The 14,857-nt window shown below is 32.1% G+C and overlaps 1 protein-coding gene across 2 annotated transcripts in view; it reads right to left on the bottom strand.

Moving 5' to 3' along the window:
* The window catches only part of LOC120348818 (probable Xaa-Pro aminopeptidase P), a 75,207-nt gene that overhangs the window by 1,160 nt on the left and 59,190 nt on the right, over nucleotides 1-14,857 (bottom strand). For both annotated transcript variants that reach the window (XM_039422224.1, XM_039422225.1), the window contains exons 8-13: nucleotides 14,377-14,593; nucleotides 10,031-10,264; nucleotides 8,153-8,224; nucleotides 6,932-7,008; nucleotides 5,761-5,856; nucleotides 4,088-4,354 (exon numbers count right to left, since the gene is read on the bottom strand). In XM_039422224.1, the coding sequence (XP_039278158.1) occupies nucleotides 4,139-4,354; nucleotides 5,761-5,856; nucleotides 6,932-7,008; nucleotides 8,153-8,224; nucleotides 10,031-10,264; nucleotides 14,377-14,593 (912 nt within the window). In that variant the 3' untranslated portion in view covers nucleotides 4,088-4,138. The remainder of the gene's footprint in view (nucleotides 1-4,087; nucleotides 4,355-5,760; nucleotides 5,857-6,931; nucleotides 7,009-8,152; nucleotides 8,225-10,030; nucleotides 10,265-14,376; nucleotides 14,594-14,857) is intronic.

Raw genomic sequence — 14,857 nt, 5'->3', positions numbered from 1 at the left:
GTAATTGTGAGTACTCTGAATAAAATAATAGAAAATAACTGATGAGGGATATTGATACTAAAAATGAATTGCTAAAACTTACTCATCTATAATTAAAATGTTAAATCATTGTTCATGCAGATAGAGTTTTTCTAATTTCAAACTTAAGCTTAATTTATTGAAATTGAATCACTAATTGCAGAAAGGGAACATGTCCAGTTTTCATAATTTTACAGGAGAGACAAAAAACTTTTTTAAACTTGAACCTAAACCTGTAGTAAACGATATATTCAAAACGTCGTCATTACAATGCTTTCAGTTGGACATGTATCCTTCCTAAAGTAAACGATGTATCTTACATTAAATATTTGATTTTTTGAAAAAAACAATTTTTGAAAAAGTTGGACATGTTCCCTTTCTGCAATTAGCGATTCAATTGTATTGTGACCGTATTTATTCTTCCCTCTAAAAAAACGCTTCTGTTGCTTGGCTTTTAATCCATACTTGACTAAGTTTTAAAACTCGTTTATAAATACTTGCTGTTTTCCTATAATATTTCACCACTGCCATTACAACGTGAATTTCTCAAAAGTAATATGTGAAAAAATGATATATTTGTATGTGAAACCATAGAGGAAAGATAGCATAAGAATTAGATATCCCATGATTTAGGGCATTTATGTCCCAAATTTCACTATTAACTAAAGCCAATCAAAAGTCCTAGTAGCTATTTTAGTGAATCAATAAATTGTGACGATGCTAGTATCTCATTCTGTGCCATTCTTACACTCTCACCCGGCCACAACAGTAATAATTCATTTTTCCTCCACCTACTGTCAAAAATATTTTACTCCCTGAAACATGATACTAGAGTGTCACTTTCTCGCTCTCGGTACTAAAAAACACAAAACTCCCTAGGGAGTAAAAGTGACTCCATATAAATAACATGGGAAGCATCTCTATTTTAAAAACGTACATTTGGAATAGGTCAGAAGGTCTAAGCTCAGATGAGGAAACATATAGAGTAGTCATTAAACCAACTAAATTCAATACCTCAACCAGACATTTGATCAATGTATAAAATTTATGTTTGTATGCTGAAATTATTATTACAAACTTCATATCACTATACTAGAAAAATTTATATTTTTTTTCTTTTAATCCATGTTATTCAAAATACCAGCCAACGAATATTACTTATTAACTAATCAAATTTGAAACGGGAACTTCATCATAGCTGTAGTTGTGGCTGTCATTGTTGTTACAACTTTAGCCGACAGATAGTGCTGTCGGAGGAGAACTGTGATCACAAGCCAGCTGTTTCTGTTTACTTTTTAGATTATGTTGTAACACATTGTTTGATCACATACGTTTTTAAAAATTATTTTATTTGCAGTTTTTATAAAAATGTTGTGTATATCACGAGTGAAATAGTTATTTGTGCAACTAGTGCGCAAAGTGACAGTTTGCTGCACCGAAAGAAACGTTTACGCCCGAGCCGTAGGCAAGGGCGGAATGGTTTCTTGAGTGCAGCAGAGGAACTTTGTGCACGTATTTCACATTTAATTTTTCCTACAGTTACCATTGAATATGAAAAGTGGGTGATTATGGATAAAATGATGGCTGAAATCCATCAAATGTTTGTGTGTGTGATGCTGTTATTAATAACAAACTTAATTCATTTAAAAATTAATAATCCAATTGAAGTTGAAAATTCTCAGCCAAAGTTCTCATCTTTATTCATTCAAGAATCAGAAAAAATACAGATAAAACAAAAAATTGCATTCAAAATACACGCCAACAGCATGGCTGAATGGCTGAACCGTCAAGCGCGCGACCTTTCGGGAAGAATCGTACCTAACTTCGTTTCATCAAACTAAAACAGTATTCAGATATTTAGACATGGTTAACTTACTAAATTACCGAAAAATAATATAAGTAAACTAAAAAATATTTATAAAATAACATAGACCACAGAAAATATTTTTTTGTAGTATATTCTAATGTTATTTTATTGACATGGATTTCGAACGGTAATTATTTAACCTGAAAATTCGAATTACATAATGTGTGTTTGCTACATTTCTCATTGCTTATAGTTGAAATAATTATTACTGTCAATAGAATATAAACATTATTTATTATTAAATGATGATAAGTTATTATTTAATTATGATTTAGATAAACATTACTCTTGTTTTGGATTTCTAGATTGGGATCTTATCATAAATGTAGGTTAGCCATTGAAATGATTCTTATCTAAATCTAACCACAGTCATTGTTATCAACATAATTTTTGTTTTCGTGCACTAATCCTCCATATAACCCACCAACTATATTGTGTTGCCATGTTGCAAATGTGGAGTGCAGGAAAAATTTTTCCCGCACTAGAGCGGAAAAGTGATTCTTTGTGTTCTGTAATCAGTGCAGGAATGGCCACTTTTCAAGGTAACTGTAGGAAAAATGTTTTTTCTCCCTCAGGAAAATTGTTGCCCTCGGCTTCGCCTCGGGCTTCAAACTTTTCCCTCAGGGAGAAAAAACAGCACTTTTCACTCTAGATATACAAATAACTATTTATTCATTGTATAGAAAAAATAGACAGTTATCAGCTTGAGTTAACAAACATTGACTTGAAATTTGAAACATAAACGACCTATACCATGGGATATCTTCTTATGCTATAGTGAGGTCCACGTTACAATGGCAGTGTTTGATAGCAATGGTATCGCTATCCTTGTCTACCATTCTACCAGTGCTATCTCTCTCTCGCTTTGCTCTGTTGCCAGATCGTCTTTCAACAATGTAGAATTAAAAATTAATTCACAAAATATTTCATCTTAATTATGAAAATTCGTTATGACACTATTGAAAAATATAATTGCTTGTTTAATAAAATATAATTGATTATTTTAAACGAGAATTAACAGTTAATATTAGGCCTACATCAATGAACCTGTATCAGCTACCGTCTATAGAAAAGGCATTGACTAGACAGATGATCGGCAACGTTGTTCTTCTATTACTCCACTGTCATTATAACGTGTACCTCACTATATGATCTCATTCTGTGCCATTCTTACATTCTCAACTGACCATAAAAGTAATAATTCATTCATTCATTGTATAGAAAAAATTGACAGTTAACAAAAACCGGCTTGAAATTTGGAACATAAACGTCCTATACCATGGGATATCTTCTTATATTGTTGACTACATAGGCTTGAGATGGCAAAAAAATCAGCTTTAAGTTTGGAATAAAACCGACCTATACCATGGGATATCTTCTTACGAGATGATTTTGATATCTTCTCTCGATGCTATCTTTTCTCTATGGTAACACCATAAATGATACAGTATCACCACAAATGATACAGTATCAACACAATGTGATACAGTATCATCTCAAGTTGATACACAACATATTCTTTACAACTCTGTTGTAGCTCTGACACTGTGATACTTGTAAATATTTGAAAAAAACACTCTTACCTTTCTTGGAGTATTGAGGAATGCATTTCACTCCTGAAGAGGAGCTTCATCAGCCAGATGAAGTTCATCAAGGAATAGTATATTTCGCACCTAGAGCAGAAAATGAGATTTTTCCGGCTCGAAATCGGTTTTCAAGTCCGAGGCCATAGGCCAAGGACTAGAAAAGATTGAGAGCCAGAAAAACATTTTTGCCCGTGGTGTGAACGATATTTTTCGCCACACTACAGGTTGCAAAGCGAATGCTGAATTAGTTTGATTCGAAATTCGAACTGAAATCATGGCGACTTCAGATGAAGAAAGTGGACACTCGCCCAATCTAGCGGATGACTTATTAAGTACGAACTTCCAAGCGGCTGGAAAGAGTACACTTTCCGGCCTAGGCCGGAAAAAAACAGTTTCTTACATCAGACGAGAGTCGTCTGCAAAAAAAATCTTTCAGATCGACGTAGGGACTGGAAAACAGCTGCTTTCTGTGCAGTGTGGCGAAAAGTAAGTGTTTTTTCAAATATTTATGAGTAACACAGTGTCAGAACTACAACAGAGTTATTATATAGTGTTTCGTCATGGAAAGCAACATCAGTCTTCTTTATGCTATCTTTTCATTTATGGAGAAACTTACTTGAACCACATCAGCGACCGGAGTCTATTTGGATGACCTCTACTAAATGCGTTAAATGGAGAATGCTAGCAAGACGATTGCTAACACTGTGGCGGGAACACACGAGACACACTCGCCAGACCTCGCCGAACTGGCTCGACAGCAAACCTCGGGAATGTCCTTTGTCTTTTTCATCATCCAATTGTAGGCTCTCATTCGCTTTTGTCTCTTCAGCTCTGCCCCCACCTCCGATCTGATACGAGCGTTGTATTCGTTCAGCCAGTGTCTCTGTAACATTTTTACAAATAATATAGTGAGGTCCACGTTATAATGGCGGTGGAGAAAGATAGGAGAACAACGCTGATACAGGTTTATTGACGTATATTATCAGTTCATTCTCGTTTACAATAATCAATAATTATGTTTTACTAACCAAGAAATAATATTTTCCTACAGATACCTTGAAAAGTGACCATTTCTGCACTGATTGCAGGCCGCAAAGAATCACTTTTCCGCTCTAGTGCGCAAAGTATTACTTTTACAGATTTGCAACATGACAACGCAAAATAGTTAGTAGGTAATATGGAGCTCCAATGTAGGAAAATCAAAATTAAGTTGGAAACACTGACTGTGGTCCACACGTTATAATATGGCAGTGGAGAACAGCGTAGCCTATTTATTATGTGCTTGATTAATATTATATTTCTACATTGTCAAAAACAGATTTGGCTTCGTTGTGGAGCTAGAAAAGGATAGTAGTACCTACTTTGTTCAACGATAGACAAGGATAGCAACATCAAAGTTTATCAAATACTGTGTCATTATAACGTGGACCTCACTATGGTCATTTCAATGCTTACATAAGATAAACCCCCTTCAAGCAGTCATATAAATTTTCAATTGAATTTCTAATCATTATGATTTGATTATTATTATTCCATTTTAAATGAATTAAGGTTTTTATTAATAATAAAATTACACACAAAAACATTTGGTGGATTTCAGGGAATTTTACCCATAATTACCAACTTCTCATATTCAATGGTAACTGTAGGAAAAATTTAATGTGAAACACATGTGTAAAGTTCATCTGCTGCACTCAAGAAACTATTCCGCACTCGCCTACGGCTCGGGTGTAAACGTTTCTTTCGGTGCAGCAAACTGACACTTTGCGCACTAGTTGCACAAATAACTATTTTCTATACTGTAACTTCATAATGGATTTTCATAATTAAGATAAATATTTTGTCAATTAATTAATAATTCCACATTGTTAGAAGACGATCTGGCAACAGAGCAAAGCGAGAAAGAGATAGTGCTATCCACTTTTTTGAATGACAGATGACAAGGATAGCAATACCATTGCTAATCAAACACTGCCATTATAACGTGGACCTCACTATGGATTGAATTTTTTAAATGATATAATCATTAATTAAAATAGAATAGAACTTTAATTAAAAAAACAAAATTTTAAATAGCTCTATATCTAACAAGAAACAAATTGAAAGAAAAATGTTCAATGTGAAATAAAAGTAATAAGCTGATTATTATAAACATAGTTCATCAGAATCTTTAATTAACAGTTATAAATAAATAAACTTTTTTCCCCAATTAATACTAAACTGAGAACCATTGCACAATGGATTTATTCACTTGCTGCATACCATACTGTAATAATTTATAAAACTTACCTGCATAGGAGACAGCAGATCCATATTGACTAATTTCATTTCAAAAGGTACTAATGTGACTGCTCTGAAGGCAAGGAATTCGTCACTTGAATCGCTCTGAAAAAATATTATCAATTATTATAAGTTGTAAAAATATTAGGTACCTATTTTAAATCATAAAAATATCAATTATTTGAATGTAGACATAGCTTGTACGATGGTTGACAACATTTAAGAATTATTATTATTTAACTTTTTAAATTTTATTTATCATATTAATTTTTGAATAGTAGCGCTCATCAAATTTCCATCTAGCTGTTGACCCTGTTGTTAATATTTGCAGTAGCAGAGGTCTTCGGGGTGATTTACAGCATTAAATTAGGAGTTTTGTTCAATAATAATTATTCATTAATTAAGATTTAAACGAATGCAATTTCTCATTTATTTACATATATTCAAGATTACAATAATATTTTTATTAAATTTTCCAGATATTGTAAATGAACTTTGTTATAGGTAGTCTAGACACCGAGTTATTATAAAGTGTTTCGTCATGGTAAACATCAATATTGTAAATAATTGATATTTAATTATTAAATGAAAATCCAAAGTTGAATGCTTTTTTGTTGAATAATTTTTGGATAGTAGTTCTCATCGAATTTCCATCCAGCTGTCAACCCTGTTGTCAATATCTGGGTTGCAGAAGTCTTCAATGTGGTTTACAGCATTTAACTTTGAATTTTCGTTTTATAATAATTATCTATCGATTACCATTTCAATAAATACAATTTTTCATCAATTTCCATCTGATTGATATTGAAAAAGAGAGTTGAAGATTGTTAAAGATATTGTAAATGTTCTCTAAGAGTATACAATGAAAATGAAACAATATTTTATTTTGAAGTTGCTTTCCATGACGAAACTCTATATAATAACTTTGTTGAAGTTCTGACACTGTGTTACTAGTAAATATTAGAAAAAACACTTACTTTTGATTGGAGTCTTGAGGAAAGCTCCTCTTCAGGAGTGAAATGCATTCCTCAAGACTCCAATCAAAAGTAAGTGTTTTTTCAAATATTTACTAGTAACACAGTGTCAGAACTTCAACAAAGTTAATATTTTATTGTTACTGTAATGCTGAAAGGGTTTTGAAAATATTCACTCAGTTTTATTGTTCTATATTCCATTTTACCTTTTCATCTTTCTTTACAACTTCCAAAACGTTCTCCAGTCTTATTCCAAATGATCCTGTTTTGTAATAACCAGGCTCTGAAAATTAATGAAGCAAGACAGGTAGTTATAAATTAATATAAAAAACTTCAGACTCTTGCAAAACAAAAACTTGGTTGAAATACTGAAGAAAAATGAATAAATGATTTATTTCCATCAAAAATTGGTCAATTTGAATGTGAATCTGTATCACATCAAAGGTTCCTATTCCTACTGCTTTTTATGCTATTTTTAGTCAACATTTCGAATTTACTTTGAATATTTTATTTCAATTATATATATCATTAAATTCAGAAAAAAAATAGCACAAGGATTGCCCTATTATTATTTTAATAAAACTTCCCAAACTATTCTAATAAATAGTTTGAGTGGCTTCATTTACATAAAATAACGCTAAGACCAGCTCTGTACCTTGTTTCATTAAATTATATGATTATTCAAACTTAAAGAGAGACTTTAAATATAATAGCTAAAACACTAAATATAATAGCCTAGTAATAGTATGAAGACTGGAATGATCTAGGCAATCTAGACACTTCTTGCCGATATTATAATCAATTCAAAAATCAATAGGAAATTCAAGTTCAGTGCTAATACAAAATAATTTATTTATCTATAAAAACATAGAATCAAACAGGATTTCTCCAAAAATTGCTTCCCTAATTAAAATGATTCACAATACATAAATAGGCCTTCATTTACTCTTTATTGATTTATTCATACAAGTAAATCATCAAATAAGGTAGGTAGAGAAAAAATAAGGTAACCTTGTGCTATAATTCCTCTCCCAAATTTAGATAAGGTTAATCATAGTCCGAAATAGGTCAAGTCTTGTAGTGTCGTTGTTCACTTTACAAAATTTTCAGTTCTTAATTATTTTCACAAAGTAGATTTTTAAATTTAGATGCTTCAAAACCAAACATAGAAGAAAAAATTCACATTATTTATTAATAAAAAAGGAGATATTATTTTAAATATTCATTATATTAACTTTGGAAAACTCTTTACTCTTCAAAAATTTTATTTATTGTTCATAATTTGCTAAAATCTCATGAGACATCTCTAATAGATTCAAATCAAAACCAAAGATTCAACATTTTGTAAAGATTATTGTATAGCCTATTTTAATAATGTTAACTGTGAGATTCTACTTTCTTATAATATATCAGAAATTATAACTAACCATCAGTGAAGAAATAGCCTTCCTTGAACATCTTTCCATTTGATATTTTACTCCAACTCAAGAGAATAGGAGCTGAAACACAAAAGTTTTTCATCATTTTTCAAAAATATCAAAAAATTAATATATTTCGAAAACTAAGGTCGATATAAAATGGTAATTTTGCTGCACATTTTTTGTTGCAAATAGTATGTGGAATCCATGAGCTTCGTTTGTTACATCTTTCATATGACACCTGTTTACTAGGTATATACATATAGGAGATCCTGATAATCTTAGTAATTATATTACCATCAAATTGTCTTTTTTCTTTAGTGCTACTGTTGAATATAAATAAAATAATAAATCTAAGTACCCTTTTTAAAAACTTGACTTGATAATCTATCTATATATATAAAAGCGAAATGGCACTCTCTCACTGACTGACTGACTGACTGACTGACTGACTGACTCACTCACTCACTCACTCACTCGCAGAACTAAAAATCTACCGGACCAAAAACGTTCAAATTTGGTAGGTATGTTCAGTTGGCCCTTTAGAGGTGCACTAAGAAATCTTTTTGCCCTATTACCATAGGTAAGGAAAGTATTGCTTTCCGAAAAAAATTAAGGTACCCCAATTTCTAAATTTCTATACGTTTCAAGTCCCTGAGTCCAAAAAATTGGTTTTTGGGTATGTGTTGTGTGTGTGTGTGTGTGTGTGTGTGTGTGTGTTGTGTGTGTGTGTGTGTGTATATATGAGTGTATGTGCGTCTGTGTACACGATATCTCATCTCCCAATTAACGAATGACTTGAAATTTGGAACTTAAGGTCCTTTCACTATAAGGATCCGACACGAACAATTTTGATCAAATGCAATTCAAGATGGCGGCTAAAATGGCGAAAATGTTGTCAAAAACAGGGTTTTTCGTGATTTTCTCGGAAACGGCTCCAACGGTTTTTGATCAAATTCATACCTAAAATAGTCATCGATAAGCTCTATCAACTGCCACAAGTCTCATATCTGTAAAAATTTCAGGAGCTCCGCCCCATCAATGCAGATAGATTCCCAATTATCAGGCTTCAGATACAATTGAAACAAAAAAAAATCAAGTGGAGTAGATTGAGCATGAAAATCTCTACAATTAATGTTCAGTAACATTTTCACCTAAAATTGAAAATAAGCTTTAAATTCGAGAAAACGTGATTATTCAATTGCAAATTATTGTTGATTCTATTAAATCGTTCACTATGAAGAGATAGAAGACCTCATGTGTGTCTCCAGTGTTATTGCCCTGTCACCAGCTGGTTCAAATATTTGAATAGTAGATGCGCGTGCACACTAGCGTCAGTGATAAATTTTCATAACGGCAAGGAAAGTTGTGTGAGTGCGCCACACCAGATTTTTCTTTATTTAATAATTCACTCTAACACTTGAAAATGACATGAGCTGGATCGATCTAGTCGTGTTTATATAGAACAATTTTAAAATTATAGACCTACTAGTGATTCCTATCATAATTGAACAGTTCAAGTAGGCCTATTAGAATACTTTCATTTATTTATTTACAAATGCAACCCTCCACAAGTATTCTAAGCCCAGGGGATGAATGATAATAATATAGTACAAACGCTTCTATTAGTGATTATTGCATGAATGGATCAATAGCTATCTGGAGAGGTGATGAATATTTGAATGAATCTATCAAAATATGTATTCTATTTTTTGCAAGAGGACAGTGTTTATAAATTAATTACTAAATCTTTACTATAATAAAGGAAAGAACTGGCTTATACACGTACAGGATTGGAAATACAGGATTAGTTGAACACACTAAGCATTGTACATGTACATTGTACATTGTACATGACTTCCAATCCTTCAGTGTTATTGGTGTTACCTTCATGTATATTGAGGAAAACGCCTATCCCATGACCTGTCCCGTGGGCATAGTCCTTGCTATCCTGCCATAAAGGACCCCTGGCCAGCACATCTGCACCGTTCATCGGAAAGTTTTTCGGAAATACAAAAGATGCCATGTCTATGTGGCCCATCAGCACACGCGTGTAACTGTCCTTCTCTTCTTCACTAGGATTTCCGAAATGGTAGGTCCGTGTTACATCGGTCGATCCATCTAAACATATAGATAAATAAATAAATACAAACAAACAATCAACTTCTCCGAAAACGAAGACGTTATCGCAATTGTATAATAATAAATTTATCCTTGCAAAAGAAAGCACAAACAATAATTACAGAAAATATAAAAATGAAATAATATGTTGGCAATAGAATTAACATAAAAATAAAATGTCCATATCGTACAGTAACTATTTCAAAATACAAACAGCCTCTATTAAAATAAACATCAAAATTTTACAGAATAGCAAAAGTAAAGGAAAATTAGTATAACAGATGAACAAAAATGAAAGAATAAAGTGGCTGTCCATTCAATAATTAAAAAAACAATATATCTAATAATAAGAAAGAAAAACTGTATATAAACATAACAGAACATGCCATTGCACCAATAAATCTTAGCGAAAATAATTCTTTCGAGAAATTATGTCCGCATACAGGGAGCATCAGAAAGAGAAAAATATCTTTTCAATCAATACAATATACTATGTATTGGAAATTAATTTTCAAATCAAAATAAAAATAGAAACAGCCCTCAAGAATATTTTTCTAAACATATTCACAATACCTTATTCAAGTAATAGCCTAAAGTTATTAAATAGAAACTGAAATCCTTACAAGATTATAGAGAAAACACTCGCACAGGAGAACATGATAATGAATAACACAGGAGCCCTCACCCACAGCATAAAACTGATAGATATAATTATGGAAGTTGTTGCAGAATTAAGATCTTTCATGGTACGGTAACTAATGCACAAACATCAGAGAGTAACAGAGTACATGTTCTCTAATTTATCTCTATCCCTCAACTAAAGCCAATTCCTGAGATGGAAAATGACTAGGGATTTTTTTCTTAATTCTAAAAAGTAGCTTCAACTGTAGTGGCATTGCATTGTAGAACTTTGGGGTTAGAAAAATAAATGCTTTCTTGAACAAAGTACAGTTTGGTCTAAAACCACGAATATTAATATTGTTGGTCTGTCTAGTAGAACGAGGCTCAACCACCATGTCACAGTAGTCAATCATTGCCACTGATTAAATAGTAGATAGAAAGCACTTTATGCACTTAGAGGTGCCTCAATGGAAGAATACCAATTCTATGGAACAAAGGGAAAGTACTATCATGATAGCCCATACCAGTCACTGTTCTTATACATGATTTTTGCAGTTTTATGATTGGGCAAATTGTTGTGTAATAAGTACTCCCCAACAACTTAAACAGTAACTTATTTTTGAATGAACAAAAGCATGATGAATATTATCTTTTAAATTTTTGAGATTGCAAAATTCCTTCAACACTGATACAAGACATGTAAATAAAAATGTAGGGATTTTTTCAATTTTAGTACATGATCTTTCCCTGTCAAGTTTTGATCCAGTAAGACCCCCATATATTAAACGACTGGAACACTCTAAACAGCAGGAACTGAATAGGTACTTCCGGACAATTTAAATATGATATTTAGTTTTTTTCTCAGGAACAATGCCCTAGAGTAGTATTTGTAGGGATTTATTAATCACTCTGTATAATGTAGTTAGTTTTTTGTATGTTCATGGATAACTTAGTACAAGAAAACCAAAGAGCCTGCCTATCCAAGTCATGCTGAATATCCATGCCTATCCTTATCCTTGTCTATCATCCAACAAAGCGGATAGCGCTATCTCTTTCTCGCTTTGCTCTGTTGCCAGATCGTTTTTTAACAATAGAAGGAATATAATTAATTAACAGAATATTTAATCTTGATATTATGAAAATTCATATTGAAAAAAAACAATTTCTTGCTTAATAATAATATTGATTATTTTAAAGAAGAATGAACCGTTAATATTACATCAATAAACAGGTATCAGTTACCCTTCTTAGAAAGCATTGACTATAGTGAGGTTCACGTTATAATGGCAGTGTTATAATGGCAACAGCGTTGCCGATTCTCAGTCTTGTCAATGCCTTCTATAGATGGTACCTGATACAGGTTTATTGATGTAATATCAACTGTTCATTCTCGTTTAAAATAATCAAATATATTTTATCAAGCAAGAAATTATATTTTATATTATTAGAAAAGGGTTGCCAGATCTCAGCCTTGCCACCCAAACAGCTGATACTGGTATATTATAACTGTTCATTATTGTTGAAAATAGTTAATCATATTTTATTTGTCAAGAAAATTTTTTTTTCAAATGTGATAATGAATTTTCATAATTGAGATGAAATATTTTGACAATTAGTTGAATTTCTACACTTCTACATTGTTGATAAACGATATGGCAACATCGCAATGCGTGAAAGAGATAGCGCCATCTGCTTTGTTGAACGATAGACAAAGATAGCAACACCATTGCAAATCACACACTGCCATTATAACGTGGACCTCACTATAATAGGTTTAATATTATTTTCCTCCACCTACTGGCTAAAGTACTTACTTTACTCCCTGAAACATAATACTAAAGTGTCACTTTTTCGCTCTCGGTAGTAAAAAACAGAAAAACTCCCCAGGGAGTAAAAGTGACTCCATTTAAATAACATGGGAAGCATCTCTATTTTAAAAACTTACATATAAATAGGTTAGAAGGTCTAAGCTCAGAGAGAAAGCATAAAGAGGTGTCTGAAATTGAGTCAACTGAATTCAATACACAACCAGAGATTTGATCAACTCATGAAATATATGTTTGTATGATATTATATTCTTAATATTAGTAGACGATAAAAATTTATACAATTTTTAAAATATCTTATTCTATTCAAAATACCAGCCAACAAATATTTTTGATCTGCAATTCAAATCTGAACCGCGTAATCTAGAGTCAGCCATTTTTGGTAGACACCCAGCTGATATAATTGTTACAACTTTTGCTAGATAGCGCAATCGGCAGTGCCAATCAGATGGCCGGTATTTAGGTTTTAGATTTTAGGTTATGTTGTTAAGAAACATTGTCACCAATACGTAAGTTATTAAAATGATTTTATTTGCAGTTTCTATAAAAAAAATGTAGATGGAGGAAAAATGTTGTGTACATCACAAGTGAAAAATACTTTTTCTCCCTCAGGAAAATTGTTGCCCTCGGCTTCGCCTCGGGCTTCAAACTTTTCCCTCAGGGAGAAAAAGTTGTACTTTTCACTCTAGATATACAAATAACTATTGTGTTTTTAATCTATAATTTCATATTAATTCCACAGAGGGTACTATAATGCTATTTTATAAATAATTTTAAGAAGTTAAATTATTATGTATTTTTTGCAGTTTTAAGTGATATTCTTTCTAATAAATAGTGTATGGTTTTTGTGTATTATTTTGAGGCAAAGTAATAGTTATTTGTATATCTAGAGTGAAAAGTATAACTTTTTCTCCCTGTGGGAAAAAGTTTGAAGCCCGAGGCGAAGCCGAGGGCAGCAATTTTCCTGAGGGAGAAAATGTATTTTTCGCTTGTGATGTACACAACATTTTTCCTCCATCTACATTATTTTATAGAAACTGCAAATAAAATCATTCTAATAACTTACGTGTTGGTGACAATTCCTAACAACATAGCCTAAATCTAAAACCTAAAAACCGGTCGTCTGATTGGCACTGCCGATTGCACTATCTCATGGCAAAAGTTGTAACAATTATATCAGCTGAGCAGCTACCAAAAATGGCTGACTCCAGATCACGCGGTTCAGATTTGAATTGCAGATCAAAAATATTTGTTGGCTGATATTTTGAATAGAATAAAATATTTTAAAAATTGTATAAATTTTTATCGTCTACTAATATTAAGAATATAATAATTATCATACAAACATATATTCATGAGTTAATCAAATTTCTGGTTGTGGTATTGAATTCAGTTGACTCAATGACAGACACCTCTATTATGCTTTCTCATCTGAGCTTAGACCTCCTAACCTATTACAATGTAAGTTTCAAAATAGAGATGCTCCCCATGTTATTTAAATGGAGTCACTTTTACTCCCTAGGGAGTTTTTCTGTTTTTTACTACCGAGAGTGAAAAAGTGACACTTTAGTATTAGGTTTCAGGGAGTAAAGTAAGTACTTTAGACAGTAGGTGGAGGAAAATTTGATTTGATCTTCTTATACTATGTTTTCTCTATGATGGTACCTAGATAATGGCCTCCCGAGTCAATGACCAGTGTGCTACTCTTATCGATGGCAACGTTGGTGAGATTGGTCGGCTCGTAATGGGGCAGAGCGCCGTGTGATCCGAACCCAACAATTGTCGGGAAACTGATTCCACGACTCATGTTTTGTTGCATACGAATTTCATCCAATGTTTCGGCCACCTTCATTTCCGTCCACTCTCCTTCATTGTTATCCATCTGTGTGCAGAAATAAAATCAAATTTTATTTTTAATTAAATAAAAATAGGTACCAAAACATTGTAAAAACCACAGATTTTATTAAAAATAGAAATACCGGTTTCGGTTGTTACACCATTATCAATCTCTGGTAAACCAGAATTTATGTTCTAATACTTTTCTAATTATGTTCTAATTCTTATTAAAATTGATTTACTAGAATAATTAGGATATCTCAATTAGAGATGAATGAGTCACAAGTACCTTATTTTTTCTCTCGTCCCT

The sequence above is a fragment of the Nilaparvata lugens genome, chromosome 2 (assembly GCF_014356525.2).
Source record: "Nilaparvata lugens isolate BPH chromosome 2, ASM1435652v1, whole genome shotgun sequence".
Taxonomy (NCBI): Eukaryota; Metazoa; Arthropoda; class Insecta; order Hemiptera; family Delphacidae; genus Nilaparvata; species Nilaparvata lugens.
This window is presented reverse-complemented; position numbering and strand designations above follow the sequence as displayed.